Genomic DNA, 26,458 nt, shown 5'->3' on the forward strand with positions numbered 1-26,458 from the left:
CGTGAACAACAATTGTGCGGGTTGTGGCAAGGTTTGCAGACCTATATAATGAGCAAGGCAAGTTTCAAGTATGATACCATCTTTGGTCTTGTGGCAAATGAACTAGCTGTGACTTAAAGGGAGAAATTATGCTTGTCTTGTTCTTCCCAACAGTAGCACTTCTGAGGTTAGAGGGAAGAATCACCAACAGTGTTTATGTACACTTCAGTAGCAGGTCCTGTGAAAATTACTAGAAAAGAACTCCATACAGAAAGGATAATAGTAAAGCTGCACTTGGTCTGAGTAGACATGTTTATGGACAGACCCAATTATGCTGGTCATCTGATCTACGGACTTACTAGTATAGGGCTCATGTATACCTAGTTTGAACAGATGCTGAGGTTTATTCCGGAGGGAGGGGTGAAGAGAGCAATATAAGCAGTGCTAACAATTAACAGACATACACAGAGTTCAGGGATCAACTTTTATTTTTAAAAAATAATTTCACAAGACAAACATCTGTCATTGAGGTAAGTGAGTATTATGGCTTCAGAGAACATACTTTCAAAGTTTCATAAGCAGTTTTGTATTTACAACAAGCTTTTTGCATGACTAGTATTTAGATGTGGAACATGTTTTGAAGCAGTTGCAAGTGTCAAGCCTTCAATTGTTCTGGAGAAGCTACTGCTACAGTAATGTTCTTTAAAAGGATTAACAGTACAGGTGAGTACTTTGGTGTTTGAAGAGTACCTATCTAGTAGTTCATGCGTCTAGCCTTTGTGATCATCTACAACAAATCTGTCTTTACAAACAGCTGGAAGCTGACATCTTGGATAATGGCAAAAGATGGGTTTTGATGTAAGTGACTTATCTACTTAAACTTCATGATTTCAGGTAAGACTGATTTGACCTCAATTATACCTTCCCTAAAAGCTAGAGAGAGTGAGGGTTTGCAGTAGTGCAGGGGCTAGTTTACCATGCTGGACATTTCTCTCATCTTGTACAAATGTACCAGCCCTTACTACAAATTATATTTTTTTAAGCTGGTTTGTAGAATGTACTGTAAACAAGCTGACAGATCTATCTCGGGTAGGAGTATACTGAACTGTGTGAACAAAGCCCTATATAATGTATCTCCATTTTATATTTTGATAGTTACCTATTCTTACCAGTCCTTTCACAAGAAGAGGGAGGCATACATTTGCCTCTTAGAGTGAATACCCTTTTTTTTCCTTAAAGACCGCAATCTAGCTCTCTTTGCTTGAAGTAGAGTTTTATGGAGGTTAATCATACACACCCAGTACCTAACACCTGGACTCAGAGTGAAAGGGATCAGAAATATCCAGTGGATAAGGCATGGGCATATGAAACAGATCTGCTACCAGCTTCAGTGCTAACTTGACTATTGGCAAGTTGTACCCTCTGTTCCCCTGTAAATAGGGATACTACATGAATAGTCTTCAAAAGCACTTTCCTAGGTATAGATGAACTATATTATGTTAAAAAAAAAAATTTGCATCAGATCAGTGGTCCATCTAATCCACTACACTAAATGTCCTCTATCAGCTGCCTCAAAGGAAGAAATCCTGCACTTAACCTGTTCCCAGACAAAGTTTCTTCCTAATCCCCACTGAACAGTTTATATGATGAAGTTTGAAGATCCAAAAATCTCAGTGGGTATTATTACCTGTAGCTAATTCTTAATTCTCACCATCTTTTCACAGTAAATCTTAATCTAGTTCTGTGGTGGCTGAGGAGATTTTTGGTATCTGTTTGAAATTTCTACTTTTCACTTACATTTAATATATTTCTTGTGTAACAAGAAGGGGTATAAAAGTTCCTACTTTGGCTTCTCCCCACTTTCAACATGTTGTCTAATGTGAATAATCCCTCCCCTCTGAGTTTTTCCATGCCCCTAATTGTTGCCTGTCTTAAAATCAACTTGCTTCTCCTATATCCTTTAGGGTAAAGACAGGAAAAATTCACATAGTCCAAATGGGGTAACTTTATTTGTGACTAGTATGGGGCATCTGTAGCTACCACAGCCATGGGTATATTTAAATGAAAGGAATAGGGCAAGATCTTATGATTGTATGATCTATTAAAAAAAAGCTTTACAAAATATCACCACCTGTATTTAAAAAACTGCCACAGTTGCTTTATATACACAATATTTGCCTTTGAGGTAAGCAAAGGTTTTTTATATACTTATTGTATTTTAGCGCTCTAAACACTTTTTTGTTAACATGCTCTTGTAAACAAAGTAACACTAATAGTCTCTGGACAAGAAACAGGACTAGTTTAATACTGTTACCCAGTCATTTATAACTACCCTGTTCAAATTCATAGTAAATTCCTATACTACTACACTTTATTATAATAGAGCAAGAAAATAAGTTACCATTCTTTGCTTTATGGTCTGACTTAAGTTCCATAGTTCATGGTACTAAAGTGTTGAGTCTTAAGCATGGTCCATGTGGTTTATCAAACTTATTCCATAAGAGACACAAACTACTGTTCAGTATTTGAAGGTAAGGCACATTGGTAAAGAAATGAGACACTTAACAGCCTGACTACATATTTTAACTTACTTAAGGCTCAGACATTCTTATTTTGGGGGAATGATGACAAACCGTACCACACCCAGAAGAAAATGTATTATGTAGAACCACAAAAGTTCTGCCTTTTTAAAGTTCGAGTTGCAGCATTCTGTAACTAAGTCTATCTGAAATTTACTAAGATAGTTTGCTCTTATTGTAGGTGGGATAGATAAAACGTTGGACCATTAACCCTAAGCCAAAAGTGTTACAGGCTTGTTTCACAGAACAGCAGCAGTAAGCAAAGTTCATTCAATTCAATACATGTACCCTGAGGTTTTTCCAGTTTTTATTCCAAGCCTGTATGAAATTAATTGCCTGTTTAGCTTTTTATAGAGTAATAAATCATGTTTTCCATTATTTTGAAATGGATTTAAGTACAACATAGTGACCTTCAAGTGATGTAAAGACAAGTTTTGTTAAACCCAAGTTAGAGATTAAAAGCTGGAAAAATGAATTCAACTTTTAAAATTTAGAGCAAACAACTAAAGAGGCTAGAACACTAACACCTTCCAGCCTGGGTAGGAGAATGAACATCCAAAATATAAAGAACCACATGAGTGATCAAGTACCCAATCAAAAACTACTTCCCTGTTGTTAGAACTGATGGTTACTCTGAGTTTGGTGTTTCCTCCCTCGTTGTTATTGGGACCTAAATGCACAACTTCCATGTCAAATGTCACAGTTGATCCACAAGTAACAGCAGGCAATTGGTTTGTCATCTCCTTGCCATTTACAAATACTGCCCCTGAAACAGTCAAGATATTTAAACATTTTTTTTACAGTGCATAATGGTTAGGGGCAGAAGTTGGCTGCACCACTGATGAAGCCCCAGCACCCCCCCAATGCATATCATCATGTGATTTGCTCACTACTCAAACCCAAAGAAAACTGACATGTAAAATCGTAATGGAACTTTATAACAGCTATACTAATTCTGTGCCAGTCTTAGCTCTTCCCAAAAACAGAATAGGTGGTATTGACAACATTTTAACCAGTTCCTGTGACACATTGCACTGGGCCTAATAAGCAAATATACCAGCTGAAACACAAGTGTATTAGAGCTCCACTATTACATTCCTTATACACATCAGGAAACAATCAACTTAAAAATGTTTTCACTTGCCCTCCTATCCCAAATTATTAACCATTGACTTTTCAGCAATAAAATAGAAACTAGGGTTCACAATAACTCTTAAATATTCTATTTAAGTTAAATACAGAGAGACTGACAAGCACTAAACATAGACAAGGATTAATTATCAAAGATAGGGCAATATACTATGTTGATCTACTATTAAAAAAAAATTAAGGCTATGGCAAACTAATTGTTGGGTCAAGAAACAAAGGATCGCCAATAAAGCATAGATCAATGATTTTAAAATAACATGTTATCCCTCTTCCTATCTCCAGTGCATTTGCTTATCAAGGTAGGAAAGTTGTCCGTACCACAAATTCTTTCATTGTAAGTGCCTGAGGGCAGGGACTTTCTTTTTAGATGTTTGAGTGGTGTTTGGCAAAGTTTTGGGTAATTGATTAATAAAATGGAAGCTTACCAGTTGTACTGTTCTCTTTTATCAATGTAACCTTAAGTAAAAATCAGTTGTACTTTTCTTTAAGAAAGTAAGAATGACTATACTATTTCAGACCAAGTCTATACATCCAGACCAGTATCTTGTCTTGAGAGTGGCCAGTGCCAGATACATCAGAGGGAATGAAAAGAACAAGGCTATTTATTGAGTGATCCATCCAGATCAACTGTCAGCCAGTCCCAGCTTCCGGTAGGCAGCGGTTTAGGGACACCCAGAACATGGGGTTGCATTCTTACCCAATAGCCATTGATGGATCTATCCTCCATGAATTTATCTAATACACGAGACACAGGGCAGGCTTCAATAGTAGCAGTCAGTAAGAGGAAAGCCCAGCTCCAAGCAGGTTTTCCTAAATGGGGACTAGTCTCAGGAATTGAGTTGATTTTTTTTTTTTTTTTTTGAAGTCTTAGAACAACACATGCAAATGCCTATAGCATACACAGTATTAAGCGAACTTGTGAATGTTAAAGATGCAGTACACTTCCATGTGGCTCACTTCAAATAACAGAATTCGACTGCTCGGGTTGCTGGAAGCTGTAACAACACTTCAGCAAAAGATCCAGCCATTTAGAGACAAATATGTTGGCAAGCACACAATAGACATGAGACATAGCCAAGATCTTCATAAACAAGTAGATTATATTCAATAGTGCAATATTAATGAGCTCACCATTCGTACTAATGCATACTGCTTTATCTCGCTGCAAAGAATCATAGCCGTTCTGCTGTTCCACACAGACTCCTATACTGTCTCGTTTGTCTGGCTGACCAACTGTTTCAATTCTATGAAGAAGAAAGTTGTTAAATTCTGAAGTTTTAAATTAACAAACAGTAAAAACTGCAGCAAGGTTCATACCAAATCAGCACTACCTTATCATAAAGGGCCTCTTTACAATGGCCCTAAGGTGTCCACCACAATTTCACACAAACTTTGAGACCACTTCTGCTGAGTAATTGGTCATGTAGGTCCTTAAGACCAGCTTCACCATATACTTCTCTTCAGTTTGTAGCAGATGCTCAGCTGGCATAGAGGTTACAGCTGTATCTTTTCTCACAATCTTAAAATTTTCTTTTTTTTGGTTTCTTCTGTTAAATGTTCCCCATGTGATATAGCCTTTGGCCTGCCACTTTCAACAGTTGTGGCACATGGCCTTAGGCTGGCTGTCCCATCTATTAGTATTTGTACCAATCCAGGCAGAATCACAAAATTGTCTACCAAACGGTCAACATCACATTTTTAAGGCAAAGTGCTCCACTTCTGGCAGGTACAGAAGGCCCTCTGTGCAGCAAAAGCTCCTTAAAAGGGACTCAGAACATAACCCTGATTTAAGTTACTAATAGAGGGGTTGAAAGTGGGTTTAATATAGATGATATCCATGACAAAAGGAGGATGAATCATGCAGAAGAACAAGGTGCAATCTTTATCAGATTAACACTGTACGCTCTTAAGGAGTTGCCATTCATCTATTTGAAAGGAAAAATAGAATCAGTGGTGCTAGTCAACTGTAAAAGGGTAAGGCATTGCAGAGAGGCCAGAATGGAAATTTATTCATGTGAATAGAATCGTACCTGATATTTGCAAATGTCAATTGGTAAGGTATTGAAAATAAACCCATGATCTGGGCAACTAAGTGCTCAGCGGCAGCTTGCTGCCACCACAGAATTTCTGAGCTTGGTGTACTTCTGCCATATACCTAGTTACTCTTTTGTGTTCTAATCTTTATTAGAAGTTAAAGTGACTGTCACTAAGGGGCTGACCAGCCATATAGCCCTATTAATATGAAGCCCTGTGTTGGGTCATTGATTAATCCCTCAGGGTGAGAATGTACTGACAGTTGCAGGCTCTTTCTCTAGCATTTATTATAAAGAGTAGCAGGTTCCCTTAACAATTATGGGACCCTAACTTATCCTGCTAACTTTCTTTGGCTAGAGAGACCATGCCTTTGGTGGGGAAGGTGGGGACAGAATCTTACAACAAGTAATTTTCAAGCCTGGCTTCTGCCAAGATGAATTTATAATTTTGATAAAGAACTGATAGACTTTTCCAATGATCAACCAAGCAGACGTGTGTGTACGGACAAACCATTGAAAACGAATGCCCACATCCCAGCCAAAGGCCAATAATCAGGCCTATAAAGGAGAGGGAGGCTATATAAGCTTTATGTTTAAAGATATTTCTATAAATGGATCTGTTTTCTTCTGTCCCATGAATCGTACATTTACCTCTGTTGTTCCTTAAAGATGCTGGGTAAAGTTTTCAAAAAAGCCCAAGTGATTTCAAATACAACATTATGTTGACTTTCAAAGCAACAGACTATTAAGTGGCAAAGTCACTCCTAACTCCCTTGAGCACTCTTGAAAACATAACCTGCCCTGTTTTGGGGGGAATTGGTTTTCACTGGAGCTGATAAATTATTAGTTGTATGTCATCAAGGCAGCAGAGGTGTTCAATGCTTTTTTTCCTTCAGTCTTCATTAAAACATTTAATGATGACCAGATACTTAACACAATTAATATTATCAAGGGGGAAGGAATACAAGCCAAAATAGGGAAAGAACAGGTTAAAGAATATTTAGAGACATTAGATGTATTAAAGTTGTCAGGGCCTGATGAAATTCATCCTAGGGTACTTAAGGAACTAGCTGAAGCAATCTTGGAACTGTTAGCAATCGTCTTTGAGAACTCATGGCAGGGGGTGAGGTCTCAGAGGACTGAAGAAGGGAAAATATAGTAGCTATCTTTAAAAAGGGAAACAAAGAAGACCCAGAGAATTATAGACCAGTCAGCCTGGAAAGATACTGCACCAAATTATTAAACAATCTATTTGTAAGCACCAGCAGGATGATAAGGTTATAAGAAATAGCTAGCATGGATTTGTCAAGAACAAATCATGCAAAACCAACCTAATTCCCTTCTTTGACGGGTTAATTTCCTAGAGGATGGTGAAGAAGAAGCAGATGTGATATATCTTGATTTTAGTAAGGCTTTTATCACAGTCCCACTTGACATTCTCATAAGCAAACCAGAAAAATGTAGTATAGATGAAATTACTATAAGGTTGGTGCACAAAGTAGTTATCAATGGTTCACTGTCAAACATGAAGGATGTATGGTGTAGATAGGGGTCGAGTACTATTCAATATTTTCATGAATGACTTGGATAATGGAATGGAGAATATGTGTATAAAATCTGCAGATGACACTAATCTGGGAGGGGATGCAATTAGAAGGATTAGAATTCAAAGGAACCTAGACCAATTGGAGAATTGATCTGAATTCAACAAGATGAAACACCAGACCAAAGTACTACACTTAAGAAAAATCAAATGCACAACTACAAAATGGAGAATATCTGGCTATACCAGGGGTTTTCAATCTTTTTTCCATTTGCAGACCACTAAAAAAATGTTGTATGGAGGTGTGGACCCCTTTGGAAATCTTAGGCATAGTTTGTGGACCCCTAGGGGTTCACGGGCCACAGGTTGAAAGACACTGAGCTATGCAGCTGTACTGCTGCAAAGGATCTAGGGGCTACCGTGGATCACAAATTGAATAAGAGTCAATGTGATGCAGTTGCAACCAAAAAAAGGGGGGCGAAGGGGAGCTAATATTCTGGGTTAAAGGAGTGTAATGTAGTAAATGTCCTGCTCTACTTGGCACTAGTGAGGCCTCAGCTGGAGTACTGTGTCCAGTTCTGGGCATCACACTTTAAGATGTGAACATATTAGAGGGAAAAAAGAGAAGAGCAATAACAGTGATAAAAGGTTTAGAAAACCTGATCTATGAGGAAAGGGAAAAAAACACTTATGTTCAGTCTTGGGGAGAAGAGAAAAAAAAAAACTGACGGAAGGCAGGGAAGAACTGATAAGTCTTCAAACATGTTACAGGCTGTGCTGTGCTGTCCATGTCCACTGAAGGTAGGACAAGAAGTAATGGGATTAGTCTGCAGTAAGGGAGATTTAGGTTAAATATTAGGAAAACCTTTTTAACTGTAAGGGTAACTAAGCACTGGACTAGGCTTTGAAGAGAGGTCATGGAATCCCCATCATTGGTGGTCTTTAAGAACAGGTTGGACAAACATCTGTCAGGGATGGTCTAGATATACTTGATCTTGCCTCAGCGTAAGAAGCTCATCTTGATAACCTGTTGAGGTCCTACATTTCTATGATTTGTCAAACTTCACAAACATGCAACAGCAGCTTCAAGAACTGGAAATTAATAAAGCCCCTTTTAATTATATTTTAGGATTTGAGAGTGGTCTGGCAAATTATTAGTTAGTTCCTTAAAGATGTACAGGAGAAATCCAAATTGGAACCATGTTGTACTCTCATTCTATCAGATTTTTCAGTTCTCTGGAAATCATCACTGAGATTGCTTTATAACATAGCTTTCAGCTAAGAAAACAAACAAAAATCTAAGTGTCTAGAAGTTTTGCATTTTGAATTGATCCACAATGAACTGTTTGTACAAAAAAACCTTAGATAAGGTTGTGTTCATTAGGTCTAGTCATTACTGCAGTTTTATAAATATTAACTTAGAAATGTTCAGATATCGTTAATGTCTTTGTACATTAGAGAACATCAATTCTATGCCTCTCCAGTTAATGCAGCATCTCTTTGATTTTTTTGTCTGGAAATATGTATGTTTGCATAACACAAAGCTGACCAAGTGCACTAGCTTATCTGTACATTTAAAACCCATTTTCAAGTAAGTGATCCATGGCTTTGATCTATCACTCCATGCATATTGGCATATATGACTGAGCAGATCAAAGAAACAAGCTAGACTAATAGTAGAGGGAAAACCGAGCGATTACACAATCAGCAGGACAGAACCACTGGACTCAAGGCAACAGTGTGGAAGTCCTTACAAACATAATATGCCAACACACGCAGTATAAAGACCCTGGGCATGGTGGCAGGCTGGGCACCCCAGTAAGGGGGTAAGCTTAAATTGTTAACAGGCCTATGGGTTTGGTGCAGGACACCATTTCTTAGCTTAATATTTTTGTCAATTCCAGCAGCAAACCATCCCAGGAAGCACAGCCCTAGACAGGAGTCGTATATAAGGGAACTTTTAGAAAGACTTAGCTATGAATGTCTCAGTGGTGTTCAGGGATAAACTGCTATTCATTTTACTAATGAAAACCATTTGATCTAGAATCCATGTTTAGGATGACTATTTTTCTCTGCAGTTTTGGAGAACTTGTGACCTGGAGTTGTTGACTGTATCTAGAACATGCAGTAGAAATACTATTTAACAGACCATGTTTTAAATCCTACATCATCACTTTGTTGGAAGGCAGCATGCAGCCCACAAGATGTCCTCTCCTTGTAACTGCAGGGAGTAGACAGCTATACAAGATCAACCATAGGTTTTTATGGTTAGTGAAATTGAACACCCCACAGTTTCCATTAATCTCAAAAACAGAGAGATGCACAAGTCACCATCCATCATATGTACTAATTTATGAATTAGCTATATGTAGATTAGGCTAAGCCTGCCAGAGTCACCGGGGCACACTGTTTCGCCCTCTCAGACTGCCTCATTTATCGTCTTGAATTGCTAGCGCAGCTGGACTAATCTTGTCTTCCTACTGCAAGGATAAGCATTACGAACAACTGCAGTCTGAAGAGCAGGGGGTGGTCACCCTGGAGAATCTCTCACCATCCATTCCAAGCACAGCTCCATGGGGGCAGCAGAGAACTGGGAATAATGTTGGCCCAGGCCAATTACCTCATACCCCCAATTATAGCCTCATCTAAATGTCTTGGTTGGTGATACTCCGATTAAAGAGATCTAGTTATGAGAAGGGGACATATGAAATGCTGGTTTTATTACAGCTTTGCTACTCACTAGAGAGGCTATTATGCTTCCTGCATATATGACAAGAAGATTATCTGTAACATGAGTCTTGACCGTTTCTATCCAGGAGGCTGGTTATCCCTTTGTGAATGTACTGTTGAAACAGAGGGATAAAGCCAAATGCTAAGTATTGCATCTAGTGAACTAGCAGAATCTAATATATGCTTTGAAATGGGAAGCTCTTGCGGGGATTGGGGAAAGTAACACAACCTATTTTCTAACTTTTGAGATTCTCTTTAAAAAAAAAACACATGTTCCATCACATCTTTTGAAGACACATGTGGGCTAGAGCTCTGTGATACAGAAACATGATCTTTCCTCAGAGAGAACGAGCAAAATCCACACTACAAAAAAACTGCACATCAAAAGGATTTTCAGCTCTGTTACCAATATGAAAAGGTAAGAGACACACTGGTGTGAAACAGAACCAGGGAACGCCTCAAAGCTCTGCATTTAATAGCACAGATGCTTCTGTACCAGGCAATATTAAGCCTATTGTTTTATTTGAGATGGAAGCTGTGGAGCTCTTTGCATCCATGGCAGACAGAGGACAGTTGAATATGCCCTCGCCCTATGACCATCCAAAGCCAACAGAATCTAAGTTTCAGGGTTAGGGTTAATGTAACATCATCTAAAAGCTACATGGATAAACACCATAATCACACTCCCTAAACTACCAGTGGAGTTTGCAGCAGGATTGTCAAGCCTATTATACAAAAACTGTCAGTCTGTGTGCCTCTGTAATAAGAGAAAGGTGGGGAAAAACTATGGCTAAGTCTCTTAAATCTACTATCACAACTGACACCGCCTGGCAGACGAGACATCTCCACAGGGACTCTCCTCTTCCCCAGCCAAACAGCTTCATCTCAAGGGAAGGGCTCAATGCAGAAAAGCTGCCAAGGTTTCTAATCTCACTGTTGTGCCAAATTAAAATTCTTAACCCTGAAAGTAAATTCCCCATGCTATCTTTTCCCCTCAGGAGTTTCTACAGATGGCAACCAACAGTCATCTGACCTGAGCTATAATTATCCTGGAGGTGGTATCTTTTTGAGAACTTACTCCACTGCCAATCAGCCATTCTTACACTGTCACATGAAAACAACGCTCCAACAGTCCTAGAAGAATTAGGAGGGTTGGGAAGGAAAGAGGTTACTGTTTAGGGGACCTAATCCAAAGCCCACTGGAGTCAATGGAAGAATACCAATGGGCTTTAGATCAGGTCATAGCAGTTGCTGAGAAGCACCAAAAAAGCTCTAAATACCCCACAGCTCCACTCAGTCTAGGCTAATTTGGGGACCTCATTGAGGAAGGAATAGAGCACTTCAGCTCCTGTTCTAGGTTAGGATGGATCCTACAAGAGGGTCTTGGACTTTGTCCTGAAGAACTAGGAGGTGGAAGCAAAGAGCGGAAGGTTCAGGCTTCACACACAAATGAGACTGTGTATTACGTACACACCACTCAGTCAGCGATTTGGGAGTTTACAACTTAAAGGCATAGTGAGGCTTGAGTTCTCTGTACAACACAGCGGTAGCAAAATGAGACAAAACAGGAAATTCTTGTTTGCGTAAGTGCCTCATGCAATGGCAATACAGCATGTACTTGCCTGAACGTTAATGTCTGCCCACAGAAGTAAGTAGGAGCTTTGGAGTAGAGCACACCACATGACTGAGAATCATTTCGAAGTGCTATGTTTTTTCGACTGCTCAGGCTGTAACCCTCCAAACCTGCTGTCCATTCTTCAAACAAAAACAAAAACATGAATTACTTCACTGGCTATCATGTGGGGAAGGAGCTTCAGTTGGCTGCATCCAGTCTTTTTACTTCATCTGCAAGTTAGAGTCAGGTTACCATAGCTCTGGGTCTAACCTCTCATTGATGTGCAAAAGGAGTGAGAGAGAAATGAGGCATTTTTTGCAATATCGTGATTGTCGCCAAAAAGATTAACCTGCATTTGACTCTTGGCTGTGATTACTTACACAGAAGTGACAAAAATGTATATTACACAGTTTCCTTATAAAATTAATTGGGACTAAAGATAACCTGGCGTTTCTCTCATTTTCAGCCAGTTTAAGAACTAGCCTTATAGACATTTACAAAGTTATTAGATGTAGATTTTCTATAACAATGAGGAAAAAATAGGAAAGATCTTCAGTTTTGTCATTCAGTGAATCTTGCTAACCCCTCAGCTACCTGTCTAAATAACATCACGATGAGATAGGAACTCATTTCTCAATGGAAACCTAACTTTCCATCCTCAAAGAAAGCAAAACCCCAGGCTATTACAGAAACCAGAAATCCTTGAGGAAAGCCAGAACAAGAGTTAACGCTCCATTTCTCATTACAACCAATACAAAAGGGAAGTAGGTAGAAACCCCCTGCAAACAGGCTCTGACACAACAGGCAATGACAGATGTGAATTTAAAATTCTTCATGAAACATAGAACAGAATCTCACACTGGCATTTTCCAAGTGCAGGCGCTGCTCCAGCCCAAGCATCAGGTTGATAGCTACCATGTGTGCTACAGAATTAGTTGCAGTTAAAATTAAGCAAAGACTCCAACTGTAGAAGGGTATGTATCTAATTACCTTGTATTATCTAGATACACATTTAATTCCATATATTGCAAGGCAGCAAATTCCATTGTCTGCAGACAGCAAACAGCTCCACAAAATCTACAGCACATTATGGGTTTTTCACACACACTATAAGCTTCAGAAGACTAACAACAAAAGTTTATACCATGAGGAACTAATGTAGAACGGCCAGTTTGAGGAATACTCCATGGACTCCATTCCTGCCGTCCGTCACCCCGGGCACAGACTCTGAACTGGTAATCAACATTGGGGTCGATATGTAGTACTATGAATTCCATCTCTGAGCCAACATACACATCTTCAAAGTGATTGGCAGTACTCTTGCGATACTGAAGCCTGTAGTCTTGTGGTATAAAGTCATCATCCACCTAAACAGACATTTATTCCATTAACAAGGGATCATGACCATTTCTTCCCTGGATTTCTTTGAACTACAATGTATCCCAGTAGCAATGCAAGTTAGCAACATTTGTCCTTCCCAAGGTAAGGTGACCAATGGTTGGCCTTTGTTAAAACAACATCCGAAACACAACATTCTTTCATACTTCTAGGGAGGAATGGCAAGGAAGATAGAGCCATCCAGTAGCAACTTAAATATGTATGGTCCTAGCAACCATACCTTTGATTTAGTGAATAAAAAAGGAATGCCTTCTGAATACTGAAGAAAGCAATTAGCCAAGCGTCTGATACAAAATCTGAGGTTCTTTACTCACCCACTGTACCTACCAGAGTACTAAATATTTAAGGGTGCAGAAGTTTAATGTTTATCCCTATGAGTGAAATCCTGGCCCCACTGAAATCAATGGGAGTTTTCCATTGTTTGTACAGCACCTCGCACAATGGGGCCCTACCTGCAATTACCTACTGTAATACACATCACCACCAAGTATGGATTCTACAAGACGTTTATTTCTAGGTCAATCTGTGCTTCTGACAAATACAAGACCTATTTCGGCAATTGCTATTTAGATGATAGTGTCACAGAATTAATATTTCTGTAGCACTCATCTATTTAGGGGGAAGTGTTATAGGCTGGTTTTTGTTTTTCGGGGGAGGGGAGGTAATCTCCTGCCTCTTCCATTTCCAACAGTTTGGCCCAAGAAGAGAGGAGGAGTGGGCAGTTTTTTCAGTGAGCTCTGCTGGCTTTTCTACACAACAGACTGTATACAGCCCTGTTGCACTAATTGGCAGATACTGGGAGACAGTAGGTACTATCAAGCAGCACACAGGTAGCCCAGTGCCAGACTGAGCGGTCTAAGGGCTGGATTCTCATGTGAAAGTCTTCCTCCACACACACTTGTGCCTCAAAATCTACCATTATGTGCACCTGGATTGAACCATAACATACAATTTCTTCCAGTGTATTTTAAATCCCAAGTCAAAAGGAGATGATTCCCTTGATGGAGGAAGAAATGCAGCGTGAAAGTGACATTCAGTTTGAGAAAGAATACCTTCTTTTTTCTGAAACAGGGTCTAAAAGAGAATCTGAGTTACATTCAAGAGATTTTACTCACCTTACACCACCGGACTAGGATACCGCCAGGCTTCTCAGTAAGTTCTTCTACCTGTACAGGCGGCCGAGATGCTACAGTCCCATGGTTGAAGATTTGATTTTTCACTATAGTAAGAAGACAGTCATCCAGCTGGGCAGATAAACAAGGCACATCAACCAAGGCGGGCACTTCTGGCAAGCTAAGGAAAGAAAAATTGCTGACATGTAAGGGAGCAGCTTGTATACAATTCTATTTCAGCCATACACTTAAAAGACAACACATGTGTTGATTATTTTTTTAACTCTATACTTCAAGGGACTGGTTTTAAAAATTAGAACATTAAAGGAATTCCAGATTTCAGACTTAAAAGACTGAGGAAGTACCTAATATTTTAGGCCTAATGATGTCATCTGTGTCTCAGTAATCTCTTCTCTTTCATTGGGATTGATGAAAACTATTGCAAACAGACAATCCATATTTCAAGAGAGACCATCTGAGGACTGAACACAACTTGAATTATCAAGGCCAACCCCTTCCAGAATCTATATGTAAGTGGGATAGCAAAGCCTGAAATAAACCTTTGAAATAAAAGTCCCTAATGTCCATTGCCTTAAAAGGGAACAAACAAACAAAAAATCCTATGTAGAGGCATGTTAATCATGATCCTTGCTGCATTCTCAAATCCCCCCACCATACTGATGTCTCTCACCTATCCAGCTGAATGTGCAAAGCCTTTTTTGTAAAGTTGCACAGTTTTTCATTCTGCTCTCCGATGACCTCATGGATGACACTCTCTCCTGGAATGAAAGAGTAAAAAAAAAAAAAAATGTTCCTAGTATGAAAAATGTCCAAGAAAAACATTCTTCATATCAAATAACAACTAGTGCCGAAGTGAACAAACAGTTAACAATTTTTTTTCAGTGTTTTCAATGCTCCTGCAAGACACTTTAATAGAATTTCAACACTTGTATGTTCTTGCTGTTAATAATATAGGCCTATATAGCATCCTTTGATGACAATCTTAAAGAGCTTTGTAGGAACTTCTATGAGAGAGTTAGGTGATTTGACCGAGGTCCCAGACAGTAACTGAGCTGGGACCAGATGCAAGAAATCATGGCTTCTTATCCTCTGGCTCCATCACTTGACAGCCAAACAACTTTAAGAGGGAAACATCATCACAGAAAATGCAGAGCATCTTTACTGATTAGAACCTGAAAAAGCTAAAACTGGCAAAGAAATTATAACAGTTTCAACAGTGTGCAGAATCAGGCCCTTTATTTTTTTGCAAATGTAACATTCTAGGATAGTCTGTGCAGTTCAAGGTAGGGATAGATAAATAGAAAGCTTTTCAAACACATCAGCTCAGATCCCCTGCATTTACGTGGAAACCCCTGAAGTTACAGGAAGATCTACAGTGACTTCTGCTTAAATCCAGCTTGGACTCTTCTCAAGTTTATCATCTGATGAGTATACAGTGATCTGTGGGAGCTATGTGAGCTCAGTCCAGTTCCAAGTGGACAGTTGCCAACATTTAGAAAAAAGAAAAACGCACACTATATTTGGCAGCAAAAGATTGAACATGCATGAAGACTGACCCTCTTCTTGCTCAGAGGTGGCCCCTCTAGAATAGAGCGACTGTATAGCAAAACTTTTACTGCCACTGTCCACATAGGCAGCTGTGGCCCAGTGGATTAGAAGTAGACTAGTAGCCACGGATCTGGGAGCTTATCAGTCAGACTCATACAAGTTATGTCACCTCCTGTGGTCAAATGGAGATGGTGTTAATACCAGCTTCACAGGAGTAGGCGAAACTATTTGGAAAGTGACAAATGGTTTTGGTGGATACAGGACTTCATTCAGACAGCCAAGCCAGCAACTTCCTTAAGCACAAAACTCACATCCAAGTACAAGTAGCAGACTGTATGACGCGTTGCAGTTCACAAACCAGAGAGCACCGTGGAAGAAAGTTAAAGCTGAGACAGACGAGAACAATGCAAGGAAACAACCTGCCCGGTCATGGCTGAAACAGGCCACAGAATAGGTTCTCCAGTGCAGGGACACAGTCAATAGCGACATTCCTTTGTGACTAGCTATTTGGTAACGATATGGAATAGTTCGCCCTTAATGGTACACTTCGACACTTCTATTGTTTTCTGTCCCAACGGCAAATCTCCTGGAGAAAAGCAGGACTTTCCTTGCAGATATAAATGGGATGCGAGGGAGGGAAAGGTCAGTGACAGGCAGTACAGTATAATCCTTGAATTTTTGTACGCTATGTTTTTACTCCACAGACTCAAAATAACTTCCCTCCAGTTCCAAATGCTGGAACAAACATTCACTCTATTTTGGCAGAAACTCATTTTCCAATATAAAATAAACTCAAATCCAAAATTATTTTCTCCTAGAGAAAAAGCAATTAGACCACATAGGGTGAAATTTACCCCCTGCGCAAAGGACTAGCACAGGGATCGGCAACCTTTGGCACACGGCTCACCAGGGTAAGCACCCTGGCGGGCCGGGCCGGTTTGTTTACCTGCCATGTCCACAGGTTCGGCCGATCGCGGTTCCCACTGGCCACAGTTCGCTGCTCCAGGCCAATGGGGGTGGCGGGAAGCGGCGCAGGCAGAGGGATGTGCTGGCCGCCGCTTCCCACGGCCAGTGGGAGCTGCGATTGGCCGAACCTGCGGACGCGGCAGGTAAACAAACCAGCCCGGTCTGCCAGGGTGCTTACACTGGCGGGCCGCATGCCAAAGGTTGCCAACCCGTGGACTAACATAAGACCTATGCACCACTGAAGTTCCATTTAGGTTTAAAATAAACTGCCAGATTAACAGTACCAAAAACAACACAGGTGTTTTGTTATTTATGAGGACATCTGATACACATTTTATTTTAAGAGGCCAAACACAATCCATTGCTTCTACTTTGGTGGCCTGGAAGTTAACTTTATGGGAATATATACCTCTGAAAGTAGGTACTCTCCCCCTGTATCATTCCATACTTCAACCCATTTATATTTATACTTATATTTATACTATAATCCTAGGATTATATACCAAAATGCTAAAATATGGATCCTCATAAGCAAGCATTGATATATTTCCCCCCACCCCACCCCCAATTCTCCAGAGATCTTTAAATCTTTACTAGTGTTGGTTTAGGATAGGCCCATTTCAGCCAAAACATGCTGTACGTAATATGCACTACGATCTACACCAGGGGTGGGCAAACTTTTTGGCCTGAGGGCCACACTGGGGTATGGAAATTGTATGGTGAGCCATGAATGCTCATGAAATTGGGAGTAGGGGTGCGGAAGGCTCTGGGCTGGGACCAATGGGTTTGGAGGGCAGGAGAGTGATCAGGGATGGGGGAGGGCTCTGGCTGGGGGTGTGGGCTCTGGGGTGGGGCTGGGGATGAGGAGTTTGGGGTACAAGAGGGGGCTCCGGGCTGGGATTGAGGGGTTTGGAGGATAGGATCAGGGCTGTGGCAAGGGATTGGGGCACAGGGAGGGGTTCAGGGGTGCATGCTCTGGGTGGCGCTTACCGCAAGCAGCTCTTGGAAGCATGTCCCCCCATAACTCCTAAGCAGAGGCGTGGCCAGGCGGCTCTGCACACTGCACCGTCCACAGGCGCCACCTCTGCAGCTCCCATTGGCCGTGAACTGTGGCCAATGGGAGCTGCGGGAGCGGCACCTACAGGCAGGGTATCGCGGAGAGCCACCTGGCCACACCTCCGCGTACTATGTAGGAGCCGGAGGGAGGTCATGTCGGCTGCTTCCTGGGAGTCACGCGGAGCGGGGCAAATCCCTGACCCTGCTCCCCAGCGAGAGCTGAGGGCTGGATTAAAAGGTCTGATGGGCCAGATGTAGCCTGCAGGCCATAGTTTGCTCGCCACTGATCTACACTAATCTTTAAGAGAAGACTTATCGGAATGTATATTTTAAACAGCCCCCTACCTTCCTGGAGCAGGTCATCAGCTGTACTGACTCCATGTTCTATTAGTTTCTGGCATTCATCCAATGGCTTGATGCTCTCTTGTTCAATGGCATCCACTTCCTGCAGCAATAACACTAGTCGCTCATCCAGCAGCTTCCTCAGGGTCCCTTTTAAATCATTAAAATGCTGCTCAAGTACATCCCTTGTCAGAGCTGCACTCTCTCTGATCTGCCTCAAGACAACAGAAAAGAGAAGGATTCAGGGTGAGCAGCTGAAAAGAAATATCCCTTTATCATTGCGAATCACATTGCCTGCATTTGCTGGTGGAAAGCTCTGTGCTAGGTCAGCTTTTACAAAGGCTCTCAGCCAATTAACAAACCTGCTAGGAGACTCTCATTGTAGGATACTCATTTGATTAAGGGTACAAAGCAGGGGAGAGAAAAGGTAGTGAGGCTACCCAAGCAGAAAGACAAGCGATGAAAGCAAAGCAAAACTTGTAATCTTTTAGAGAAGGATTATAAATAAGGAGGAAAGCCACATGAAACTGGAAGAGAGGAGAGTATTCTTTAGGACAATTATCTCCCCCATAAACAAACTAAAGACACGCTTAAGAGTGATGAGCCTATCGTAACAGGGTCTCAAATCATGTGGACAACAAGAGGCCTTTGGCCAACTAGGACGTAGGCTACGTATGCCATGGCCAAAATAACCCAGTGCAAATGAGACATATTAAAAATGTAACCAATTCAAATCAAGCCAGAACACATTAAGTAAGTCAATTTATTCTGGGACTATTAGACGATAAAAGTGTGGCCCTCATTACTGTAGTATTTGAGCACCTCTATCTTGAGGTATTTATTCTCACAACACCCTTGTGAGGTAAGGCGGTACCATTATCCCCATTGTACAGATGAGGAACTGAGGCACAAAAAGGGTAAGTGACTTGCCTGACATAACAGAGGAAGTTTGTAGCAGAGCAGGGACTTGAACTCACATCTCACAAGTCCTTGGCTAGTGTCCTAACCAGTGGGCAACTCTTCTTCTACTTTACTCAGCAGATTTCCTTTCCAGTATCTATAAACTATTTAAGTCTCCTGAGGAAAGTAAATATATTAGCAGCTTATTTGTTGTCAAGTCAGGGAAATTTCTCCTCTCAGCAGAATTTGAGTTCATCCGCAATAAGACCATCCATAGACACTACTGTAACCTACAGGCTGCTCCTTAGAGCTGCAAGTCTTGAGCAGGTGCATTAAAAAGGGAGAGCAGTTCAGCTACACAAAAAGTTTTAGAACAGAGTTACAACCAATGATATTAAGGCTCTGTATTGAAAGCTAGATAGAGTGTCTTAGGCAACTGCACAGGACCTGTCATGGCATTAACACATTAAGCAGCAGTGTGGTATTTCCCATCCATCCAGAGCACTAAGACAATGAAATATCCACTCCTTGTGCAGCCGGTCCTTCCCACACACTGGACTCACATTAGTAATGAGAATGGCACTGCAGCACACGGCATTAGAACAGAGATAGAACTGTGTGTGTATTTTAACGTGTCAAAGATCTTCATTGTTGGCTCACCACATTGTACTTGAATATTTCAGCACGCAGAGGCCTTATCCAAAGCCCACTGCAGTTAGTAGAAAGACTTCACTGACTTCATTGAGCTTTGGATTAGGCCTATCACAAATCCGACCAGCCAGTATTTGGAGAAAATTCAGCTCCACAGAGTGGAAAGAGAATGGTTTCAACGTTTACTCGGTCTGTCCATCTGTGTGTTTGAGTCACTAATTTATCTTTAACAGGCAATTTCTAAGTTACAAGAAGACTATCACATAGTCTCAAATCAGATCAGACAAGTATCCTGTCATGGCCGGTGCTCCAGAAGAGTAAGAAACCCTGTATTCAGTAGTTATGAAATATGCTGTCCCCAGTGAAAAATCTCTTCTTTCCTCCTATATTTAGAGGCTTAACCCCAGAAGCGTGAGGGTTTGAATCCCTTCCAAAACTTTCTTTTTTTTTTTATTTACTATTACAACTCTGAATAGTCTTGTTATCCATATAAGTGACCGATCATTTGTTTGAATCTTACTACGTTTTTTGCCTCAACCTTGGTGCAAGGAGTTCCATGGGCCAACTGCACATTTGTGTGAAGGGGACTTTTGTTTTATTTTTAAATCAGCTGGAAATGGATCACCTTTGAGTTCCATTTATTGTTTCCCTTGTTCTTTTGTTAGGAGTCAAGGTGAATAGTGAATATGCCACCATATCCATTTTGATTCTGTGGATATTGTAAGAATCTTTATTACAAAAAAGTTGTTACAAAAAGTTTACTCCGAAGTCGATTAAGAACCCACTGCATATGATTTTTTTTTAGAAAGGAAACATTTGAATTCGTGAAAAATTAATCACAAGCTAAAAGTCAGAATTAAACACACCACTATGAAGTGCTTTCATGATTTACACACATAAGGAAATGCTGCAATATAAGCCAAGCCCTAGATGTAATTTCTAGATCTTTAGAAGTACTGACAACCAACACAGGAAGCTCTTGGGTTAGGTAAAGTAAATTTCCTCTTCAAGCAATCTTCATGAGCCTCTGCGGCTGCCACACAGCTTGGCTTCCCCTCACTTGTTATTTTACTATTTCAGAAAAAAAGGAAGTGTTTGGCAGTGTATATTCGAGGCTGGGGTGGAGGATGACAAAAGAGAATGGTTGTTCCCCTAAACCCATTACCGTTTTAGATGCGTATACAAACTCAATCAATATCAGAATCTCAATGCTAGAGCTAGGGATGTGCAAACAGAAGAGAGGACGAAAATACTGGAAAGTAAAAACACACACAGAGGCTCGAGAATGGATTTGAATACTGTAGTAAAATGGTCCTAAAATGGAGGTTGATGCTGCAATGCTAAGTGGTCCTGCTAGTTGTAGCCCAGTCTAGGAGTCTTGAGATTTCCAAAGGCTCTTATGTGCATCCTGCATAGTTGATTCATATCCTCCTTTGGCAGATATCTCGTTAGCGTAAACTCCATTGTGGCCAACTCAGCAGATGACCGAGCCCACAGTTGGAAAGTGAATCCAGGGGAACAGAAACAAATGCATACAAGCACAGAACTATACAGCAAAGAGATCAACCGAAGTTGCAGGAACAAGGAAAGATTCAGTACTAATGAATGCAAAGTTCTGTATCCAGGGACAGGAAACAAACAGCACAAATGAAGGTGAAGGTAACTAAGCAGTCACACCCACCAAAGTAACAGAGCAGTTATACTCACCATGCTAATGCAAGTTTACTGTCATTTGTCCCGTTATATTTTATGTTAATAAGCAGCACTACCACTGCAGCAGGGATAGCAAAGTTTGGATGAGAGCAGCAGTCCCCGAACTTTTCAGGGTCACACCTCCTTCACACATCTGCCCCGCCGAGCCAGGGCCAGGAGTGGGGACAGGATGCGAACAGGGGGTAAGGGGGCCAAGGCCACAACTGGGGGCAGGTGTGTGGCCAGAAGCTGGGGCCCCGGGCCAGCAGTTGGGGCCCCAGGCCGGGAGCGGAGCCCCGGGTGCAGGGCTGGCAGTCAGGGTCAGAAGCAGAGCTGGGTGGCATTCCCTCCCTGCCCCACATGGGGGTTGGCCCAGGCCCCAGCTGCACCCCCCTGAACAGTCCTCCACCTCTCCCGTGGGTAGGGGGGCGCTCCACAGTTTGGGAACCTCTGGACTAGAGGCATCTATGAGGCTCGTTACCTTGAGTAGTTTGCAATAACAACAACTTTGAAAACCACTGTGATTAATGAACATTAATCTTCCACTTAGTCATAACATCAGGGCACTAACCCACATAAGTTTACAACAGATTTCTATGGTGATGGGATCAGTTTCAAGGAAATTATCTGATCACAACAGAAACAATGAGGAGTCCAGTGGCACCTTAAAGACTAACAGATTTATTTGGGCATAAGATTTCATGGGTAAAAAAACCCACTTCTTCAGATGCATGGAGTGAAAATTACAGATGCAGGCATTATTATACTGACACATGAAGAGAAGGGAGTTACCTTACAAGTGGAGAACCAGTGTTGACAGGGCCAATTCAATCAGGGTGGATTTGGTCCACGCCCAATAATTGATGAGGAGGTCTCAATACCAAGAGAGGGAAAATTGCTTTTGTAGTGAACCAGCCACTCCCAGTCCCTATTCAAGCCCAAATTAGTGGTGTTAAATTTGCAAATTAATTGTAGCTCAGCAGTTTCTCTTGGAAGCCTGTTTTTGAAGTTTTTTTGTTCAAGTATGGCTATTTTTAAATCTGTTATAGAATGTCCAGGGAAACTGAAGTGTTCTCCTACTGGCTTTTGTATGTTACCATTCCTGATGTCTGATTTGTGTCCATTTATTCTTTTACATAGAGATTGTCCGGTTTGGCCAATGTACATGGCAGAGGGGCATTGCTGGCACATGATGGCATATATCACCTTAGTAGATGTGCAGGTGAATGAGTCCCTGATGGTGTGGCTGATGTGGTTGGATCCTCTGATGGTATTGCTAGAGTAGATATGGGGACGGAGTAGGCAACCGGGTTTGTTACAGGGATTGGTTCCTGGGTTAGTGTTTCTGTGGCGTGGTGTACAGTTGCTGGTGAGTATTTGCTTCAGGTTGGGGGCTGTCTGTAAACGAGGACTGGCCTGCCTCCCAAGGTCTGTGAGAGTGAGGGATCGTTTTCCAGGATAGGTTGTAGATCGTTGATGATGTGCTGGAGAGATTTTAGCTGGGGGCTGTATGTGATGGCCAGTGGTGTTCTGCTATTTTCCTTGTTGGGTCTGTCCTGTAATAGGTGACTTCTGGGTACCTGTCTCGCTCTGTCAATCTGTTTCTTCACTTCCCCAGGTGGGTATTGTAGATTTAAGTAAAACTTGAGTGAGACGGATACCCAGAAGTCACCTACTACAGGAAAGGACCAACAAGGAAAATAGCAGAAAACCACTGGCCATCACATACAGCCCCAAGCTAAAACCTCTCCAGCACATCATATTTATGCCTGCATCTGTAATTTTCACTCCATGCATCTCAAGAAGTGGGTTTTTTACCCACGAAAGCTTATGCCCAAATAAATCTGTTAGTCTTTAAAGTGCCACCGGACTCTGCATTGTTTTTGTGGATACAGACTAACACAGCTACCCCTCTGACACTTGATCACAAGAGAAAAATTCTGTAAGATTTAAAATAAATGAAAGATCACTCCACAAGATGAACTAACACCTAGGGTGTTCTCAGGTCTACAAAAATTAAAGACATTCAGGGTATGTTAACAATGAAGAGTTAAATCAGATAATGGATACCTGAGTCTGAATGCATGGGGTATGGAGTCAGGCGATTATATGAGAATCTTCGCTTTGATTTTTTTTCCCTTAAAAGCAGATTTCTATCTTTCAAGGTTGCAGAAGAAAAACTTTAAAATGGGAACTCTAACAGCCCCCAAACCAGAAGGTTGATAAAAATTCCAAATTTTAACCTCTCCTTATTTTTAAGACAATCTCCTGATCTGGGAGGTGGGGGGCGGACTCATTAATTTTTAATTCTTGGCGCTGGCAAAACAGGGGCAGTTCTCATCTCAGAGCTGCTCAGTCTGAAGCAGGCAACTACCTGCATCAGTTTCGCTCAGGTCACGTTCAGAAGATTTTTTCCCCCTCCAAGTGCCAGAGACGTGTTTTAAATTGAAGCGTGGACGCCACATAATCTGAATCTGTCCCAGGAAAGGGAGGTGGTGTGTTCCCAGCCCATGGACTAGGTGTGTCCCTCCCAATCACCCCCTATTTCCTCTCCCCAATCACAGCCCCACCCCCACCAGGATCCTGCACTCACCAGCACAGCTCTGTGCCCGGCTCCCCTTGACCTCATTCCCTGCCCCTGCCCCCGCCCCCTCAGCTCTCACCCCAACGCCCCACCTGCTTGCGCGCCTGCTGCAGCCCCCGCAGCCGCTGCTGCAGCTCCCGCCGGTAGCTCCGCGCCGCCTCCACGCTCTCCCGAGCCTCCAGCAGCAGCGCCTCACCCTCCGGATCCATCCCACTCCCGGCCCGGGCTGTGGGGACCCGCTGCTGGCAACAGCCGCCCGGGCTGGCCTCACACCCGGAAGCGAACCACATCCGGGCAATGAGCCAGGCAGGAGGGCGGGGCATAAGTTTGGGGTTGTGTTGTTGTTGTTTTTTAAATCTAGGAAAACTTTATTGATACCCCAACACGTACCTATGGCGCACAAGCTAGCATTGGTGGAGCAGCCAGAAAGCACAGTCACCAAACCCAGGTCCTGATTGCAAAAAGCCCATTCAGAATTCAAGGCTACCTATGTTCATTCAGGCCCATCACTGAAAGCAAACACTTCATTATACTTATGTTGCATAAGACAAATACATTGATATGTACAATAAATTACCATTGAAGTTATTGCTACATTTTACATGTTTACACACTAGTAAACTATTCATTAGACCAATGAAAATACAGTCATTGCATTAAAATGAAACTTTTTAATTTGAAATGTAAAAGTCACTCTAACACAGGAGAAAGGTGTCAAGTATCAGGGGGTAGCCGTGTTAGTCTGTATCTACAAAAACAACAAGGAGTCTGGTGGCACCTTAAAGACTAACAGATTTATTTGGGCATAAGCTTTCGTGAGTAAAAACCTCACTTCTTCGGTATGCCCAAATAAATCTGTTAGTCTTTAAGGTGCCACCAGACTCCTTGTTGTTTTTACAGGAGAAAGGATGGTCTAGGGTTAGGGTACTAGCCTGGGTCTTGGGAGAACTAGGTTACATTTCCTGCATAGCCTCAGGCAAGTCACTTAGATTTCAGTTTTCAGAGTAGCAGCCGTGTTAAGTCTGTATCCACAGAAAGAACAGGAGTACTTGTGGCACCTTACAGACTAACTAATTTATTTGAGCATAAGCTTTCATTGGTTACAGCCCACTTCATCGGATCCATATAATGGAACCTATAGTAAGGAGATATCTATACACATACAGAGAACGTGAAAAGGTGGGAGTTGCCCTACCAACTCTAAGAGTCTAATTAATTAAGAGAAAACATTTTTGTAGTGATAATCAAGATGGCACATTTCAGACAGTTTGACAAGAACGTGTGAGGATACTTAACGTAGGGAAATAGATTCAATGTGGAATCTAGATGTCATCTATGATAGACTTCAATGGAGGCTTGGAACCTAAATACCTTTGTGAATCAGGTACTTAGCTGCTTTGTGCCTCACTTCCCCAACTAGAAAATGGAGATAATAGTACTTTCTTTCCTCACATGGCTCTTGTGAAGATAAATACCACTGAAGATTGTGAAGCACTCAAGTGGGAAAGTAATGGGAGCCAGATAAGTACCCAGGATAGATACATTTGAGCTCTGGTCAAGTGAAAAATTCTTTAATTACTTAGAGCTTGTTTACACTGGCAATTTACAGGGTTGCAACTTTCTCGCTCAGGGGTGTAAAAAACACTCAGAGGTGTAAAAAACACACTCCTGAGCGCAGCAAGTTTCAGCACTGTAAAGCACCAGTGTAGGCAGTGTTCTAGCGTTTGGAGCTATGCCAGTGTAGACTAGCCCTTATATGATGTAGCTGGCCTTGCAAAAATTAACTTGTCCAATCATGAGAGACAAGTAATTTTTTTCTTATGCACTTAAGACCCTGATACTACAAGTAACTCCAGCTGGGTTGACCTCTACACCTATACTGTACCAGGGCCTATCATATTATATTATTATAGTAGGTCCCATTATGTTAGGCAATGTACAAATACATAACAAGAAGCAGACCTTGCCCCAGTCTAAACAAACTAGTGGGAGGAAACAAAGGTGGTAGGAAAAAGTGAGGCACAGAGAGGTGAAGTGACTTGCCCAGTGTCACACAGCAGGTTAGTGGCAGAATAGGGAACAGAAACATGCCTCCTGAGTCTCAATCCAGTGCATTAGCCACTAGCTCATGCTGCCTCTTCTCTCTCCTATATATTTAGGACCCACGCTTGCAAACTTACACATGTGCTTTATTTTAATGCACCATGAGTAGTCCATTGAAGTTTCACAGGGCATTAAGTTAAACACACACATAAGTCTTTGTGCAATCACAGTCTTATAGTGCAATAGTACCCAAAAGCACTAATCAGGATTGAGGCCTTACTGTGCTAGGCACAGAGAAAGCACTGCTTCAGAGCTCATGGCTAATCAAAAGACTCAAATCATATTTAAACAATCTTTAGCCCTTCTCTGGGGCTCAGCTTCCACCCCTCCTAGGCTCCAGTCAGTCCCATCTCACCTTCTACTACAGGTCCCTAAACCATTGGGTTGCAGGGTAGAGGACCCAAACTGCCCCCTTTCTTTCTTTCCTTCCCAGGGTCTTTTCCCACCTATGCAACTC

At 41.6% G+C, this 26,458-nt stretch overlaps 1 protein-coding gene across 1 annotated transcript; it reads right to left on the reverse strand.

The window, feature by feature from the left end:
* Nucleotides 1-449: 449 nt before the first annotated feature.
* Nucleotides 450-24,181, reverse strand: CRLF3 (cytokine receptor like factor 3). The gene is made up of 8 exons (XM_034789981.1): nucleotides 23,991-24,181; nucleotides 18,075-18,282; nucleotides 14,830-14,917; nucleotides 14,142-14,319; nucleotides 12,773-12,995; nucleotides 11,636-11,768; nucleotides 4,839-4,951; nucleotides 450-3,324 (listed from the first exon to the last, which is right to left on the reverse strand). Exons 1-8 carry the CDS (start codon nucleotides 24,105-24,107, stop codon nucleotides 3,071-3,073), a joined length of 1,314 nt encoding a protein of 437 aa, XP_034645872.1. The 5' UTR covers nucleotides 24,108-24,181; the 3' UTR covers nucleotides 450-3,070.
* Between the last annotated feature and the right edge of the window lie 2,277 nt (nucleotides 24,182-26,458).

Source organism: Trachemys scripta, chromosome 14, assembly GCF_013100865.1.
Source record: "Trachemys scripta elegans isolate TJP31775 chromosome 14, CAS_Tse_1.0, whole genome shotgun sequence".
Lineage (NCBI taxonomy): Eukaryota > Metazoa > Chordata > Testudines > Emydidae > Trachemys > Trachemys scripta.

What these genes read in the sequence shown, in the direction of transcription:
- CRLF3 (XM_034789981.1), bottom strand. Translation starts at nt 24,107, where the DNA reads ATGGATCCGGAGGGTGAGGCGCTGCTGCTGGAGGCTCGGGAGAGCGTG. An exon ending in TGATGACCTGCTCCAGGAAG is followed by an intron (nt 14,918 to 18,074) that starts GTAGGGGGCTGT and finishes CTTTCATTCCAG; the next exon opens with GAGAGAGTGTCATCCATGAG. An exon ending in TTGCACATTCAGCTGGATAG is followed by an intron (nt 14,320 to 14,829) that starts GTGAGAGACATC and finishes TTCTTTCCTTAG; the next exon opens with CTTGCCAGAAGTGCCCGCCT.